Source organism: Thalassophryne amazonica, chromosome 15, assembly GCF_902500255.1.
Source record: "Thalassophryne amazonica chromosome 15, fThaAma1.1, whole genome shotgun sequence".
In the NCBI taxonomy this organism is placed as follows: domain Eukaryota; kingdom Metazoa; phylum Chordata; class Actinopteri; order Batrachoidiformes; family Batrachoididae; genus Thalassophryne; species Thalassophryne amazonica.
The window spans coordinates 90073217-90091089 of record NC_047117.1 but is presented as its reverse complement, the minus strand read 5'-3'; the positions used below and the strand labels follow the sequence as shown (position 1 = coordinate 90091089).

The window sequence follows — 17873 nt, the reverse complement described above, 5'->3', positions numbered from 1 at the left end:
TTCATCTGTCTGGCAGCTTTAAAAAAAAAACTCTTGTCAATGCCAGAACACCATTGTTTAAACTGTAAGAAAACCATCTCAACCAGGAGTGAAGACAACAACAAATTTATAACCACTTCCAATCCTTTGGATTGTGCGACATTTCATCAGTCATATCCTACATATGATCTGTCTCGGAAAGACGTCTCTCAGGCTGTCTATTGTGGAGAGTCACTTGATGACAAAATATGCAAGATTGTTAGGATAACTGCTTCTTTTGGATGATCTACTGCTCTAGAAATAACACTTTCATTTTAATACCATTTTATGTCACTGATATAATGCTAATATATTAGCATAATAATGTAAGTACACCTTTTTAAACAGCAATGAAGTGTTTTTTTGTAAGAACATTAATACATTGGAGTAGTTGTTTGGAAAAATAATTTATTTAACACGGTGGATTCACAGGCTCTGTTAATAACTAAAATTGCACTTAGAGCTGTGCGGCCTTTCAAATTTCGCAAAAGTGACAACTTGGTTTCTCCTGAAATCTCAGCATTATAATGTAGGTTTGATTTTGTAACGTGTTGCAAATTACAGCTCATTTTAATGAAGAGAACATGTTTACTTGGGGGAAATTCCATGGTGAATATTGTCTTTTCCTTCTAACCCCATGGGGCACACGGACCGCAGGAGAAAGTGCGTGCACACCCAAGGTTTTGAGATTACCTGTGACCTTGATGTGCGTTCCTGGGGCGCGCCCGCTAACCTGTGTAAAATGTCTTGTAAGTCGCTTCAGAGCTGTTATCTGATGACAAAAACAGTGTTTTTAGATTTGGAAGTGTTTATTGCTCCACAACCATTAGAAAATATTAGAAATGTATTAGATTTATATTGAAATAGGCTGTTTTGAATAGCTTGATTTATTTTGTTTGAGCGAGCAGCCGTCTGACATCACGCTGTCTTTCTTTACTCCGATTGTCAGTTGCGTGTCCTTCCCAGCATTCCTTGCAATGATCAGGGGAAGTCCCTGTGTGAGCTGTGATGTCTACCAAATGTAGGTCATGGTGTCTGATCACTTGAATTTTCTCCCCTTTGGGGGAGAAATTCTAAATTGTTTCCAGACGGGATGAATTTTGATCATATTGGCAATATCATATTATGAATCTCTTATTTAAATGCTAAAGAATAAAATTGTAGTGGTGCCAAAGACTAGCCGCAGTCTTGGTGGCATTATGTGTACAAATGCATGTAAATGCAACAGGTAATATCAAGTCCAGTAAAATGTCCGCATAGCTTACGATCATTCAGTAATGTAATTATTGTGACAGTCAAGCACTTCCCCAAGTCCGGAGTGTCACATCTTTTAAAAAAAAAAAGTTACCAGGTTTCACAACTGCACTTAAATGGCAGTGCACTGCTTACACTCAAATATATAAAGTTTTTTTTTTCTTTTTTTTAATATAGAGAACAATATTTTATTAACTTTTTTTTTCTCCTGGTGTTTATTAAAATAGGTGATTGAAAATAATTTTCACGGTCAGTTGAAATGAGACATTTTATTCTGATAAATTTTTCAGCTGTTTCACTCAGCTGTATTTAAACATCATACTCTGTCACTCTTAGCATCAGAACTTGATAATGGATGGGGATGGGTGAAGTGACTTCTGACTGTCCCCAAGTCCATGGCCTCAGCTGTGCCAAAAGCTGCAATAAAAGCCTTTAAGATCAGTGTGGAGGGAGAGGAACAGAAAAATTACAGGAGGGACTGTGTGGGGAGGAAAGGGTCGTCACTTTGAAAGGAAGTAGCGGTTTGGATTAGGTTGTCATGAAGGTCGATGCGAGTGAAAAGAGATTTGAGAAGGTCAGGCAGAGAGATGATTACACTTGAACAAGGGAGTAGACGCAAATCAGGATGTGAGCAAGGTTCTGTGAATAGAGCTGACTAGATGAGTGAGAACACATTATTATTGTTGTTGTTGTTATTGTAGGTTGAAGACAGTTGGGAAGCTTCTCTTTCAGAGGGGAGTCGGGTGCACAACCCTGGAGGCAGTGGGGGATCATGTGACTCTAAGTGGAGAGATGAAAATGATTGGATTGGACTAAATGGGTGCACAGGGCTGTGGGAAGGTGCTGGACTTGTGACCAGTGGCAGTGTGTTTGAGTGCAAACATCATGGATGGAACACTTCCTTCAGCTTCCTCAGACAGGCGTAACTTGACAAGTAGAATGAGTTCCTGAGTTACGGAAGCAGTGTGTCTTGATTTGACATTTAACCTAATTTGTGTTTGTGTGTGTGTGTTTTTTTTTTTGTTTTTTTTTTTACGTGTACTAGGAGCGAACAGGAAAATCCACCTTCTGATTTTCTCTGTAATACTGTCTCAGGGTTGTCCGCTTCATTTATTGCTGACCAGTTTTTGTTTTCAGGGTTCAGTGTTAATGCTGATTGTCTGGGATAAAGTAGAGAAACTGTTTGGGCAGCAGTGGTACTCTATTGCATTGTTGAAATTAGCGATTAGCTGATACGGGTTGACAGCCACCTCGTCCCTTGCTGTAATGTGCAGATGACAGGAACGAGTTAAAAACTTCTTCTATCTCTCTGCGTTTCTGTTGGTCTATGTCTCTCATTGAAGAAGAGGGAGAGGCAGCATGGTTAGCTTGCTTGCCTCCTGACTAGAAGGTTGCTGGTTCAAGGCCATCTCTATTGCTGTATGCACCCGGAGCTGCATCCGGCATAAAACATGTATTGAAGGAGAGGAGGCTGCAATGACAGAATGTGGCATGAGAAAGAAGAGTGAAGGAGTGGTTTAGTGTGTGCACATAAACCTACCCCGTGTGCACGTGCATGCTTTGTTTACTTGCAGCCTGGGTGGGCGGGGAGGAGGAACAGGACTGTCAGAAACATATGGATAAATACAGAACGACATCACAGTAGAAACATTTATTTCCATCACTGAGTGAGACACTTGACAAAAGTGTAAGTCAGACTGTAAACCCGCAAGATATAATCCAAGGTTTTTTGGAAGAATCTTTCACTGAAACATCCACCTGAGAGGTTCTTCGTTTAATCGCATGGAGTTTCATAGAGACCGCTGAACATATAAAGTGTACGATAGCTGAAAGCAACACTGAGGTAATGATCATTCTGGGTTTAACAAAGCGGATACAGTAGAGACGAGTACCAAAATCAACTTGTTGAATCAGGATGACAGGAGTTTACTTCTTCTGCCAAAGTAACCTCATGAACTGTCGCACACCATGCTGTTGAATATGTCATAAAATACAGTGCAGTGAGGGTAGGTGATGGTCTAGTGGTTAAAGCGTTGGACTTGAGACCAGAGGATCCTCTGTTCAAATCCCAGCCTGGCCGGAAAATCACTAAGCGCTTTGAGCAACTGATGCAGATGGAAAAGCGCTATATAAATGTAGTCCATTTACCATTTGCAGTAATTCTTGATGTAACCAAGTGATGATTGGACAAGAAGATCATCTGAAATGTTTTTAGAAAATACTTTGTTTTAGAAATGCAGGGGTTGTGGTTCCAGCACAGAAGGTTCCTGGTTCGAACCCCACCCCTGTCACATTACTCCATACAATGTGGAGTTGCGTCAGGAAGGGCATAAACCTTGTGCCAAATCAACATGCTGAGCCACCTTGTATCTGCTGTGGCGGCGGACAAGAAGGCTATAACTTTTTAAAGCTTTTCTGAGGAATACCAGTGGAATATTTTAGGTGGTTAAATGGAATGAAAACAATTTTATTTTTTTATTTTTTTTATTTTATTACTGCATGAAAACCTATTAAAAAGTGCCATCAGGCAAAATGTGCCAACTTTCAGAGATGACCCATTTCCAAGTCGCTAAATAGGTCTTAGACTTCATTTACTTCAGTCATTAAAAAAGACGATCAATCTGTTTCATCACCAGCTTCTTGGAGTGGAACAGAAGGATTTCTTACAAAGAAGAAATATAATTTCTGCTACATGAGACTTGACATGAGATTTTCTCTGTTCTAGTTTGGGCTATTTAATAAATAAATAAATAAATATAGAATTTCTTATGTTGTATAGATTTGCTTTCACTGTAAGTTTAAATGGCACAATTTTAGAAATTTTCTTCTGGAAGTCTGACTTGTTTTTATTTAATTTGATCTTTAAAAAAATAAAAAAAAATGCATAAAAACCCTTGGATTTACAGACTCTTGCTTGGTGCTGAAAGTGGGTTTGACACCTGAGATTGGGAAGAAGTGCAGGACGAAAGTAGAACCTCAAAGAACACAATATTAAAGGAAATTAGAGCGGTAAACGGATGGAAGAGGACAAAGAACTCGGCTGTTTCTGCTTCCAAGCTCACGCGTGCCGTCAGTGGAGCCATGTTGGACAGGTACCAGCTGTGCAGGCCTCGCGTGCTTGCCTATTTTAAGCCTGTGTGCTAGCTTGTTACTCAAATGTGGTGTGAAGTGTGAGGTGACACGTGTTAAGCAGCCAAGGTGATGTCAGATGAATGTGTTTTACTCACAAATGTGGCTGAAATTATCTTCAGTATCTCTATTTGAGTTGTGAGGCAATAGTTCCGCGGCAGCTTCCTGTCGATTTACCTTTTGTTACCGTCGAGTTGGATTTGTCAGATAAACCTGTAAGTCATCTATCGGTTTATGCATCAACTATGCGAATGTTGCCTTCTGCGTTTGACGAGGGGGAGGGCGAGGAAAAAACCGAAGCCTGCGACTGGGCTCGTGGACAGAGATGGTGTGATAAAGAAAGCCAGGAAATGTGGAAGCTGTGAGATAAAGTATTGGGAATATACTGGAGAGAGACAAGCCGGCAGATAGGGAAATAGATGGGTGGCAGGGAGTGATGGTGATGAAGTGATGGAGGGTAGGAGGAGGAGGAGGAGGATGTGTGTGCTGAGGGAGGGGGAGTGAGAAAGGGAGAGAGGTGGAGGAAATGGATAGAAATAGCTGATGCACTCTGAGGCTTACAGAAAATCAATAGCAGTCAAGAGGGGAAGCCACAACCCCCCCACCCTGCTCACTCCCTCTGCCTCTCCGTCTCACCCTTCACTGCTGTCTCTCTCCGTCCAGCTCTCCTCCATATAGTTTTTGCTGCAGTCACCATCCCCCCCCCCCCCCCCCCCCCCCCCGTCTTCATCCTCCAACCTTATTTTTCAGCTGTTGAGGACATCTGCTTTTATGATACATGGATCAAATTAAACAATTGGGATTTCTTTGTAGGAACTCTGCTCTGTTCATTTCTTATTTTGTTTCCATTTTCAGTTACTTTAACCGTTAGGTTTGCTAATCTGGCTATCTTTAAGGAAAATGTCACCTAAACTGTGTGTTTAGCGTTGTGAGGGCAGGTCACCTGCATTGTTTGGGACATGTGGTGCGTTTCTCTGGGCATGATCAAATATGCAGGCACCTTAAGTTAGTGGGTTTCTCTGACCCTCCAAATTGCACAATTTAAAGTAGTGAAATGGAAAATGTGCTTAAAGGAAGCATGTCTTTAAAAAATAAGTCACATGACATTCTAAAATACACGGTGTGGTATGAGACGGAGAGCTTGTTACGCCTTATAAGACATAATGTTCTTGCAGCGTTGAATTTGAAAGTACGAAATGGCATTTTAGCGGGACTTACTCTTAACTCACCATAACTATTGGAATAGTCTTGCTGGAATGACTTTTATCAACAAGAGGACAAAACCAATCACACTGTGGAAACGCTGTCATGTATGCTATAGTTGTTTTTACAGACATTCTGAAAGTATCTGCACAAATCTCTAATGGACACCCAGCTTGTGTTGAGGAAGTCAGAGGCTGGAAAAGGCCAAGAACACATCCCCATTTCATCTGGGTGCAGCAGATAGCTGGTTGCTTTTGAGAGGTGGGGATGGACTGGTTGTCTGGCTGGGTGGTTGCCATCCAAAGTCTAAGTTGGTTCTGTAGTGTGGTGGATATGACAATAGATGGCACCAGCTCATGCTCCCAGACCTGTTTTTGAGGAATGTTGTTTTAATTTGCAATGATTATTATTATTTTTTGTAAACTGCATTTCATGTTTGTACGGGTGTTTTGCAGAATGACATTTGTCTTTGAGCATAATCATGTTTTGTACTTAGAAAATTAAATGGGGAAAAAAGTGTTTCAGCTGGTTTTTCAGGTCGGTCAAATCAAGGCTGTGATTGTGCACTCGTGCGGTGTGTTGCAGGATCCACCACACCTTTAACCGCCCGGGTCCCGAATGGCATCCACCCAGGCACACTATCCATCCACACATAAAGGGTTCATTTCCATACGAGTCACACAGAAGTTGAATGCTTAAGCCACCTTGACACTTGCACAAATTTGATCCCCGCACTGGCACACAATTTTGTCTGCAAATGAGAAAACTCGCTGTGAACTGTGCGAGGCCCTGTGCGCAATGACGTGCAGTGTTTGTGAATACAACCCCTGGCAAAAATTATGGAATCACCGGCCTCGGAGGATGTTCATTCAGTTGTTTAATTTTGTAGAAAAAAAGCAGATCACAGACATGACACAAAACTAAAGTCATTTCAAATGGCAACTTTCTGGCTTTAAGAAACACTATAAGAAATCAGGAAAAAAAATTGTGGCAGTCAGTAACGGTTACTTTTTTAGACCAAGCAGAGGGAAAAAAAATATGGACTCACTCAATTCTGAGGAATAAATTATGGAATCACCCTGTAAAGTTTCATTCCCAAAACTAACACCTGCATCACGTCAGATCTGCTCGTTAGTCTGCATCTAAAAAGGAGTGATCACACCTTGTAGAGCTGTTGCACCAAGTGGACTGACATGAATCATGGCTCCAACACGAGAGATGTCAATTGAAACAAAGGAGAGGATTATCAAACTCTTAAAAGAGGGTAAATCATCACACAATGTTGCAAAAGATGTTGGTTGTTCACAGTCAGCTGTGTCTAAACTCTGGACCAAATACAAACAACATGGGAAGGTTGTTAAAGGCAAACATACTGGTAGACCAAGGAAGACAAAGCGTCAAGACAGAAAACTTAAAGCAATATGTCTCAAAAATCAAAAATGCACAACAAAACAAATGAGGAACGAATGGGAGGAAACTGGAGTCAACGTCTGTGACCGAACTGTAAGAAACCGCGTAAAGGAAATGGGATTTACATACAGAAAAGCTAAACGAAAGCCATCATTAACACCTAAACAGAAAAAAACAAGGTTACAATGGGCTAAGGAAAAGCAATCGTGGACTGTGGATGACTGGATGAAAGTCATATTCAGTGATGAATCTCGAATCTGCATTGGGCAAGGTGATGATGCTGGAACTTTTGTTTGGTGCCGTTCCAATGAGATTTATAAAGATGACTGCCTGAAGAGAACATGTAAATTTCCACAGTCATTGATGATATGGGGCTGCATGTCAGGTAAAGGCACTGGGGAGATGGCTGTCATTACATCATCAATAAATGCACAAGTTTACATTGATATTTTGGACACTTTTCTTATCCCATCAATTGAAAGGATGTTTGAGGATGATGAAATCATTTTTCAAGATAATGCATCTTGCCATAGAGCAAAACTGTGAAAACATTCCTTGCAAAAAGACACATAGGGTCAATGTCATGGCCTGCAAATGGTCCGGATCTTAATCCAATTGAAAATCTTTGGTGGAAGTTGAAGAAAATGGTCCATGACAGGGCTCCAACATGCAAAGCTGATCTGGCAACAGCAATCAGAGAAAGTTGGAGCCAGATGAATGAAGAGTACTGTTTGTCACTCATTAAGTCCATGCCTCAGAGACTGCAAGCTGTTATAAAAGCCAGAGGTGGTGCAACAAAATACTAGTGATGTGTTGGAGCGTTCTTTTGTTTTTCATGATTCCATAATTTATTCCTCAGAATTGAGTGAGTCCATATTTTTTCCCTCTGCTTGGTCTAAAAAAGTAACCGTTACTGACTGCCACAATTTTTTTTCCTGATTTCTTATAGTGTTTGTTAAAGCCAGAAAGTTGCCATTTGAAATGACTTTAGTTTTGTGTCATGTCTGTGATCTGCTTTTTTTTCCCACAAAATTAAACAACTGAATGAACATCCTCCGAGGCCGGTGATTCCATAATTTTTGCCAGGGGTTGTAGGTTGCGCAGTCTTCGTGATTAGATTACGGAAAGTGGCACAAAAATTACGCGTGCCAGAAATTTTGAAAACTTCTAAATTTTCTTTATGCACTGGCATGCAGCCACGTTTCCTTCCACAAGCTCCATGATATGATACATACATACATATTTATGTATCTTGTCACACTAATTACATCGAAACTAATTTCTGGTAAATGTTTAACTTTAAATGAACAAATTATTCTGGAGAATAACTTGTAATCCTAAAGCTATCTGTTTCCTGCTTGTATAATTTACAAATACTTTATGATTCTTTTGCAAGAGATCATTATTTCTTCTGTGTAGTAGTTGTCTTTTCTTAGTAGCATGATACTCATTAAATAACATACTGATACGATTTGATATAGGCCCCATGATATGATTGTCATGATACGCTGTGTATTGTTACACTACTGCTGTTGACCATTGATATTGGTGATAACTGCACACTTTAACTAGTGTGATGAGCAGCCTAAGAGTCGGCGCTTTTAGAATCACGATTTTAAAATTGTGCTTATTCGTAATTTTTAAAATGATGTTGACAGTAAACAAGCTTTTGATAGCTGCTGAGTCAGTAGCTTGGTCTCAAAAACATGTGGCATGATCATCATAATGTTTATTTTGTTTTGTTTAGACTCAACATGCTTTGTGTTTTTGAGCAAGAAAAATTGTGACCATAGCGCCAACTGATCTTAAACGGTCAGTCATTCCAAAGTGCTGTACACGAGTAAGAGTCTAGATGAGCCAGCACACTGCTCCCAGTGGTAAAGGAAAAACTCTTTTACAGGAAGAAATCTCAGGCAGACCAGATTCATTGGGTTGACCATCTGCCACGGCGATTCTGTCAAGATAGAAGAGAAAGTACAAAACAAGACTGACAGAACATGTAGTAATTTATAACCGTGAAAGTTACCTTTGAGACCACCAATGGGAGGATCATGCAATCAAATGCACAATAACAAGGTGTAGATCAGAGAACAGTCTGTGTCTGTGGATGCAGATGCACTTGGAGCATAAAGTCATATTGTCCTGTGATGTGCTTTTTTACAGTTGAACCATGAGCAAGTCTTTCATATGTTGTTAATATTTCCCCATATGTAGCACAGAAACATCCTGCATCCACATGGCGGTGGAATTGCGATCATGTGCTTGCAGGCCTTGCAAGTCACGGTGCTGTTACAATACAGCATTACCATCCACCGCTGCCCCCAGCAAAAACTGTCTCAAAGGCCCTGAGCTCAGAAGCTAAGCAGTGCATTACTGAGCTGTTGGTGTCCAACAGTGGACATGATGTCATCTGGACATTTTAAACCTGTTCAGCAGCTTCTGTGCTCTATATAGAGTGACTCAACTGAATGACTCGCCTCTGACTCAATTTACTGGACTCTGACAATGTGCAAGTGAGACCACAGACGGCGAGGGAGCGGGATTTTTGCCTATTATGATCAGGCAATGAGTGTTGTACAGAAGAGCGCCATGCAGCCGGCGAGTCCCACGAATGCTTCACCAGTTACACCGTCCTGAATCATCTTTGTGGAAACGGTCTTTTGGCAGGTCTTCACAATGCTAATATAAGCTTTACTTACCTCAGCCTTTTTCAATCCATTGGTATGGCAGTACAACAAGAAAGGCCTTTTTTTTTCCTTTTTATTTTATTTTTTTAAGGATTGAGGATTTTCTATCATCTTCTTTCTTCTCATTTCCCCCATTCTTTGTTGTCAATCACAGCTTGTCTTCAAAGTGAGATGCTGTGAGTAGAAAAATCCCACAAACAGCAGAGGTGAAAAATGCTCTTTTAAAGGCGTTTTGCATATTTTCTTTTCTAGTTTAGTCTCTGTCCCCCCCCCCCCAAATTTCCCCTCTGTTATAGAGGTAGCCTTGCCTGAAGTACCCTTGGGAGTACTGTATTTATTTATTTACCCTTGGAAGGTGCACCACTGCCGCCATCTGTGGCAAGGACATCCTCGGCTAAAGATGTGCTCGTCACAAGTGGCGGGGAAAAAAAAAAAAACAATTAACCGGAACAAACAGAAAAGGCAATAAAATGAAGGGATTGTAGAAAAACAAAATGTTAAAAGTAGTGAGACAAGCGTGGCCTTATTGGTAATCCAGTCTAATCTGGATTACTGTGTTTACTTTGTATTTGGACCTACGGCAACTAGTGGCGCTAATGTGACGCTGTGCCACAGTGTACGGTATGTGTTTGACTCACTGTGTTCTGTACACATAGGCCACGCCCCCTTTCCACAAACATGCTGTCATTGTTTTATGCTGTTTTAAATCCAAGGCATACTGTATGAGAACAAACAAAAGGATTAAATATGATGTTTACAGATGAATCAAGATCTCCCTAAAACTTCTGTGTATGACAATATCATGCATCCATTCTTAAAAGGTGTAGTGGCAACGTTTTTGTTGTTGTTACGTGTGTTTTTTGATGATTATGAATACTACAGAGAGGGATTTCAAAGTATTTTCTGTTACATCACTTGTCAGTTGAGATTCTGTTGAGCGGCAGCAATTAATCATTTACTAGGTGATTGAGATAAAATTAATACACTAATAAACTTTCATAGTTCAATACTTACTAAATTTCTCATATCAGACAATAAAAGCAAATGTGTGTGGCTGGAGCTGCTCATTTATTTTCATGCTAAACTGCTGGTCTGATAAAACGTGTGAGTCCTGTTTTTTTTTTTTGTTGTTTTTTTTTTATTATTATTATTTAGTTGTTGATAGTGGTGATGGTGTCTTTCTTATTTTAAAAGAAGTGTTTGGCAGGTCCAGCAGTTTACACTCAGATGCAACTTATATACTGAAAAATCTTGTTTGTAATTCATAATAATAATGATAATAACTATTAATATAAACCTTTTCCAGGAATCAAATCACTAAACAAAATAAACTCCAATAATAAAAGAATAAATGCCAGTAATAAGTACATTACAACAATACACAAATTCCCAAATTAATCTAATGATAATACAGAAAAAACATATTAAATTTATACCCTACTGTGGCTTATACTGGTGGAAAATATGGGAATAAATGGGTGCCAGGGAGTGAAAGGAAATATGAAAATATGGTATTTGGACAGTTACTTCTTTTTGTTTCTGTAGAACACTACAGTGGAGCTGAAGTGAAACAGTCAAAGCTTGTACTGTGGACTTTGAGCTTTCATTTCAAAGGTTTTATCAAAATCATCCCATGAACCTTTTAAGAATTACAACCACTTTTTAAACAAAGTACCTCCATTTTCAGAGCCCAAAGGTAATTGAACAAACTAAAAAAGGCACTTTCCAAACAGTACATGACTGTAGTGAGGGAAGCCACCAGTACCAATGGCTTTAGGATGCTGAAGGAGTTCTAGGCTGTGACTAGAGGAAAATATGGATATTGCAAGTTTTTTTTTTTTTTTTTTTTTTTCCCTGTTGTATCACCAGTTGTATATGTTCAAGGTGTTAGTGGAACAGAGAAAGGCTTCATTAAAACAATGTGAACTTTTAGCAAATGTTTGCGAGAAGGCACATGGGAGAATCATGGCAGTTGTATAAAAATCTTGTGTGTAGACATAATCAGCTGTGCAGATGCGATTGTTAACAAACCATGTGACCTGTATATGTTCTGTTTTATGCATTTGTGCACAGGAGCCTCTGGAGGGTCGTTCCATTGTCACCCAGAGAATGCGTATGGAGATGAGAGCGATAAGGTAAGACCTCATCTGATTGTGCACTGCACCAGAAATTTAGGAACAAACTTTATCATGTTCACTTTAACTTTTTGAATATTGACCAATTTTGTGGCAGAACTCCATTGAGCATGTTGTCCTTAAAAGCTGAATGTGCGTGCACTAAGGGGCTGAATGAATGAATGAAGAAACAAACACTGCCATGACAACTGTGAAGGAGTTACAACTTTCACTGGCTGTGATTGGAGAGACGGTTTGTCTGCACACGGCAACTTTACCTGTTGCTTTAGCAATTAGAGCTTTGTGGTAGAGTGAAAAATGCATAAGAAAACATGAAGTCCATGCTTGAATTTGCCAGAAGGCACATGGGAGACTCTTTAGAAGCTGCAAGCTTTATCATATGTAAAAACACAAACATATATTCAAAATGTTTGTGTAATATACTTATTATTCAAGACGGCAAAGTATATGAAGCTGTTTGGAAAAATGGCAGAAGTCTTCCTCAGAAAAGGCAAAAAAACAAACAAACAAGTAGGTGAAGAGAAAAGCAGAGCACAGTGAGAACAGAGGAAGCAGGATGCTGTGGATGCTGTTGGAGGAAGAGGGGAAAGGCAGGGAGGAAGGTGAAGGCTGAAACCGTGGAGGGGGTATGGCTAATGATTTCACCTCCAGCTGTGGGACTTGGTCGGAGCGAGAGGAGGGAAGGAAGGGAGTGATAGTTGCAGAAGAAACAAAATGGTCTATGAAATGTTAATGGGGGAAAAAAATTGTTGCTGGAAGAACATCTGCAAATATTAATGTTCAAACAAATGGCCTTATTTTCTTGGTTGTCTTAATGTGCAGTTCTGCAGCATAGCAGTTGGAAAATAGAAATCTAAATTCAGTCCTATTCCCTGTGTGCTTGGTCTCCTTACTTCAGTTCTCAGTGATGATTATGAAGCCAGAATGGCTGCTGGACACACTTTGTGTGCGAGTGGACGGATGTCCTAAATGTGGACACACTGAAATAGAATGTGGTAGGCTATGTCTGCTCTCATGCTTCAGGATATCTGTTTGTCCTGCTGTGTGCATGCGCTCAGTGTGGGTACAGGGTGGAGTGTGTGTGTGTGTGTGGGGGGGGGGGGGGGGTTCCCGACACAGTACTGTGGAATGTGTGCTGGCAGCAGCCGAACAACAGCTCAGAGTGTCTGATAGGAGTGACGACTGTCCACTTCTACGTTCCTGAATGTCTGCGCTTGTTTAGTCTGGTGTTTAAACGTTTAGGCGTTCAACAGAACATGGTTGCTTGAGTTTGATCATCGTGGATGCATGTGTGGGGCCCTGTTTTTCTCCCAGTGCAGAGCATTGCAAAGTACAAGCGGCATTGCAAGTTTGCAGTTGTTGTTGTCACACCCGCTTTTGTTAAATACCAAGACTGCTTGTGCGCATCCTCAGTGATGGCAGTGATGGTGCATTTAAAGGTGTCTGAAATCACCAGATTATACTGTTTTTGGATTGAGAATTTTACAGTTTACATAAGATATAATTTAATGTAAAGATGTGGGACACAATGACAAACCTTTTGCTTATAGTATCAGATAGGTGGTGTCAAAAACAAAAAACTCAAAACATCATGTTAAGAACTTAATTGTATGTTACTTGAAAAGGTGAAACCAGTCTGCTCTTGCTGTTAGGTAGCAATTTTTGGAATGACCCTTCCCCGGCACAGAGAGCAGTGTTTTTAATCCAGGCCATCACCATTTCCTTTCCTGAGACAAACAGCAAATCCTTTCTTGGAGCCTGTTATGATGATACCAGTCTCCAAAATGTTAGCAAAGATTGCTTGCAATGCTGGAAGATGTTCAGCCTTGACAGCACACATCACTGCAACTTTACTCACCTCATATTCAAGAAAACTTGAGGCTGTAATTGCTGCCAAAGGTGCATCAACAAAGTATTGAACAAAAGGTGTGAATACGTCTGTGATTTCTTAGTTTTTATTTTTTTAATAAATTTGCACAACAAAAACCCCAAAACGTCATGTTGTCGTTAAGGGGTGTTTTGTCGAGTTTTGAGGGGAAAAAATTAATTTAATCCATTTTGGGAAAAGGCTGTAACATAACAAAAGGAGGTGGTGTAAATACTTTCTGGATGCGCTGTGTATAGTAATTAGTAATGAATGTAGTTTTTTGTTTGGTCCACGTGTGTGTTCATGAGGTCTCTGCTGTAATATAATTTCGTGTGTGTGTGTGTGTGTGTGTGTGTGTGTGTGTGTGTGTGTGTGTGTGTGTGTGTGTGTGTGTGTGTGTGTGTGTGTGTCACTCACACACACACACACACACTGGCCTCTGTGCTCTAATGTGGGCAGACAGAGCCATCAAACTTTTACAGTAATGGCCGGTAGTCTGTGTGTGTCCTGTTGAAGAACTTCTTGTCCCCTCAGACTTTAGGACGGGTCTTGGACAGGACAGATTGAGGAAAAGGAGGAGGGAGGATGTGAGGACAGCAGAGGGGTTCATGCTGATCTGATGGATTGAGGAGGACAGTTGGGGGGGGGGGGGGTTGCTGCAGAGGATGAAGTGTGTGTGCTGATGGGTTGGGGGTGCAGGAGTGACTGTCTTCAGATGGAACAGGCTGACTTGGATATGAAAATGGGGACAGTGGCTGTACCTAGGGTTTGGCATTGGAGGCTTAGCAGGTCGAGAGGTTGTGGGATGTCTGGTTTGGAGTGGGGGGGTATTGCTGAGCAGAATAAGTGAAGTGCGCATCGCATCTGCGCATACGTGGGTCAAATGGGGGCAAAAATCCCAGCTACCACACTCACACTGCTCCCGTTGAATTTCGCATTAGCGGACTGTAAAAGTTAAGGCTTTTACAGGGGTCCTTTCAAAGGCTTTAAGCCTTAAGCGACATATACAATAGTGACAGGGGCGCATTGTGCTGTTTTCAAATGCTCGAACGGAATTTATAGGCTTGAAAGTTGGCTGAAAACATGATTGCAAAGCCCCGCCGAGTCCAAACAAAGACGGAAAGAAGAAGAAATGTGGTCGTAAACCTCCGTTCATTCTACACAATTTCGCCACAGAAAAGAAAGATCCAGACGGACGTAAAAGACAGACTAAAATTGTAAGTTTCTTGCACACATTTATTTTGTCAATATCCTGAAACCGTGCCGCCGTTTTCGTGCATCGGCTTATGACTGTAATGTCGCGCCATGAATGACGTGGCGCATAAAATTGACATGTTCTATAAACAAACTGCATGCATGCACATATCATTGTATGTCTGTCAACTTATCAAAACAAACGGGACACCAAAGAGGTTATATGTGAGACTCACCGTCATTGTCGTCATTATGAAGCCGGCGGAGTCGCGATTTCTCATCCCTGCTTAGCAAATATTCTGCAATATCCACAGTCTCTGGACTTCATCTAACCATCCGTCAGTTGCCTTCAAGGGGTCAGAAATTTGTTTTTCTCCAACTATCAACAAGCACGTGTCATTTTCGACAGCAGCGCGCTCTTCCTCCTTCGTCAGCACTAACGGTACTTTCTGTACAGATTCAGCACACGCAAGCACAACCAGCTCTTCTTTCCATTTCTGTCCACTGCCGTACGTAGTCCTGGTTGTAACGGGCAATCCGCGGAGCTTAAAAACGCTTTAAATCGTCAACTTTCCATTGGTTGAAATGATCCAAATCACAGCACTCTTTGCTGCTTTCTGCCGCCATAGCTTGTGGGTTGGTAGCTGAAAACTTTAGCCTGCCCATAATGCACCGCGTGGCCTGAGATGCGCACTTCGCTTATACTGGAAGAAGGATTTGGCTGTGGGGGGGTCGGTCAGCATTCCCTCCATCTCATCTACAAATGGAAATTGTCTTGTTACATAGGCACTAGCTGCTACATTAGATATTCATCACACACTTGTGCTGTTTTCAATAAAGATTTATTCAAAACAGCAAATGACAACATTGAGGAAATCTTGATAGTTTTGAACTTGAGCCAATGAGGAATTGTGTATTTTAGGTTTTTGTGGAATAGAGAGAAGAGAGGAAATGTTTTTGTTCTTCAGCAATACTAAAACATAACAAACGGTTTGCCGACTCATGGAATTTGACAGAATTTTGTTGAAATCCATGAGTTAGTTTTTGAGTTATCTTGTATAGAGAGAGACAGTCACATAAATTTACATCTATTATCCTACATTAGCACCCACCATTTTTTTCCTCATTTGATTATAACATGTCTCTCTTTTTTTCATCTGCTAATTCCATTGGAGGTTGTGGGAGCCTATCACACCATAGGGTAGACTTGCCTCCAGTTTCTAGGCAGGATTCCATTACCCTCCAAATTGGGAAATTTGAATTAGTAAATTGATATTAAGGCAAAATTCAATTTAGCGCAAAAGCCTGTCTAGAATGACGGCCTTCATCAGAGGACATCAGAGTCCAGTAGTTGCTTTTCATCACTCATTGGAATTGCTGTCATTTTCGCAATTGTTTTTGTTGATTCTGAAAATATTGCTTATCTCCTGTGTAAATCTGTAATGGAAATAGAGCATGTGAGACTCCGATGTAACAGAACAGTGACCATTGTGCTTTCTGAGTGTGACCATCAGAGGGCGCTGCAGTGTAATTGAAACAGTGATGCTGTTGTTGCACAATGCTTCAACAAAAGGTGTGAGCATTTGGGTTGGTTTTGTTTGACAGCATTTCTAAAGAATGTTTTCCTCCAACTTTGCCACACTTGTGCAACAGCTAAGTTATGATGGTGAACGTAGGAGCTCCCGGTTAATCGGAGCCCAGCGTTCAGGTTGAGAAATCAGTGGCTCAGTCATCACCACCTCACAGTGGTTAAATATGCTTGGATCCAGGCCGTCTTTAAAAATCCAAACTGCGCACTCATACAGATCCATTAAGTGAGTAAACACAGTGGCTATTTAGAATGTCTGGAAAATATCTGTAACTCTGCAGTTGGAAGACATGGTGCCCAGACAGCATCCAACATAAAGAAATGAGATGAAAATCTGTTTGGACTTGTCCATCGCTTGAACATGTTTGGGTCATTCTAACCTGCCATCTACTATATGACTTAAATTCTTATTGTCAAAGAAATGCGTGCTGTTTCCTGCAGAAGCTGGACAGTGATGGAAAAAGAAGAGTCCAAATAAGTGTTGTGAATGATGGCTTCAGGACATTAGAAGACGCTGATGGAGTTAATTGGTTTGTTTACAATGTCAGAAAAGAGGAAAAATGATCAATATGTTTCTTCAGAACTCAGGTATTGGACATATTCAGATAATCATGTTCCAGTCATCTACAACTGAGAAAAACAGTCAATCCACAGACTAAAAGGGGCTATAGTCAGAGAATAGTTGGACTTTTCCGATTATTTGCTTAAAAATTTTTTTTTTTTTATTTCCATTCCAAATTTGTTCAAGCAGTACTTGTATTACAGTGTCACTGGGCTTTCATTAGGGGTGTACTGACTTTAACATATAGCAAATATATATATGATATAGCAAAAGTCAGACTGAATTGAAAGATAAGGTGATGTCATAAAAATCCTTTCTGTCATTTCTTTGTAAATCCTGGGCACTCAGTCATGTGTTGGCAAATCAGGATCTCAAAATAGGAGGTGGCTCCATAATGTTTCCCATATGTGCGAGGTCGCTGTTTTCCCTGTAGCTACAGTTAGCAACTGCCGTTTGTTCTTTAAATGATTACTTCCTGTTTTGTTTTTAAAACCAAAGTGCAGCCATGTTAGCCTTGCTTATCCCCCCCACATTTCTTGCCTCTTCCCCAAGAACAGTTACAGGACTTGGTGAAGGATTGGGAAGTGTGGGATGAGCTGCTTAGTGTACTGCTGCTATGACCTGAATCTGAATAACCATCTGAATAAATGAATGAATTCTTGCCTGTGAAATAATGCCAGAAGTGACAGGCATCCAGTACCAAGTGGCAACTCGCCCTACAGTGACATCTACAGGAGTGGAGGTTACAGCGATCACAGGGGTTTGATGGGGGTTTAAGGAGAGATGGATAAATTGATACGGTGTTGTGGAAAAAATATTGACTTTT

The 17873-nt window shown here is 40.7% G+C and overlaps 1 protein-coding gene and 1 long non-coding RNA gene across 2 annotated transcripts in view; one reads left to right on the top strand and one right to left on the bottom strand.

The window, feature by feature from the left end:
- LOC117525913 (E3 ubiquitin-protein ligase RNF38-like) overlaps positions 1–17873 on the top strand; it is a 43616-nt gene that overhangs the window by 10619 nt on the left and 15124 nt on the right. The window contains exon 3 of the mRNA XM_034187864.1: positions 11775–11836. Coding sequence (XP_034043755.1) covers positions 11775–11836 — 62 coding nt within the window. The remainder of the gene's footprint in view (positions 1–11774; positions 11837–17873) is intronic.
- On the bottom strand, positions 1104–16890 carry LOC117525914. The gene is made up of 3 exons (XR_004565166.1): positions 16877–16890; positions 8324–8331; positions 1104–1194 (listed from the first exon to the last, which is right to left on the bottom strand). It is a non-coding gene; the product is annotated as an uncharacterized LOC117525914 (long non-coding RNA).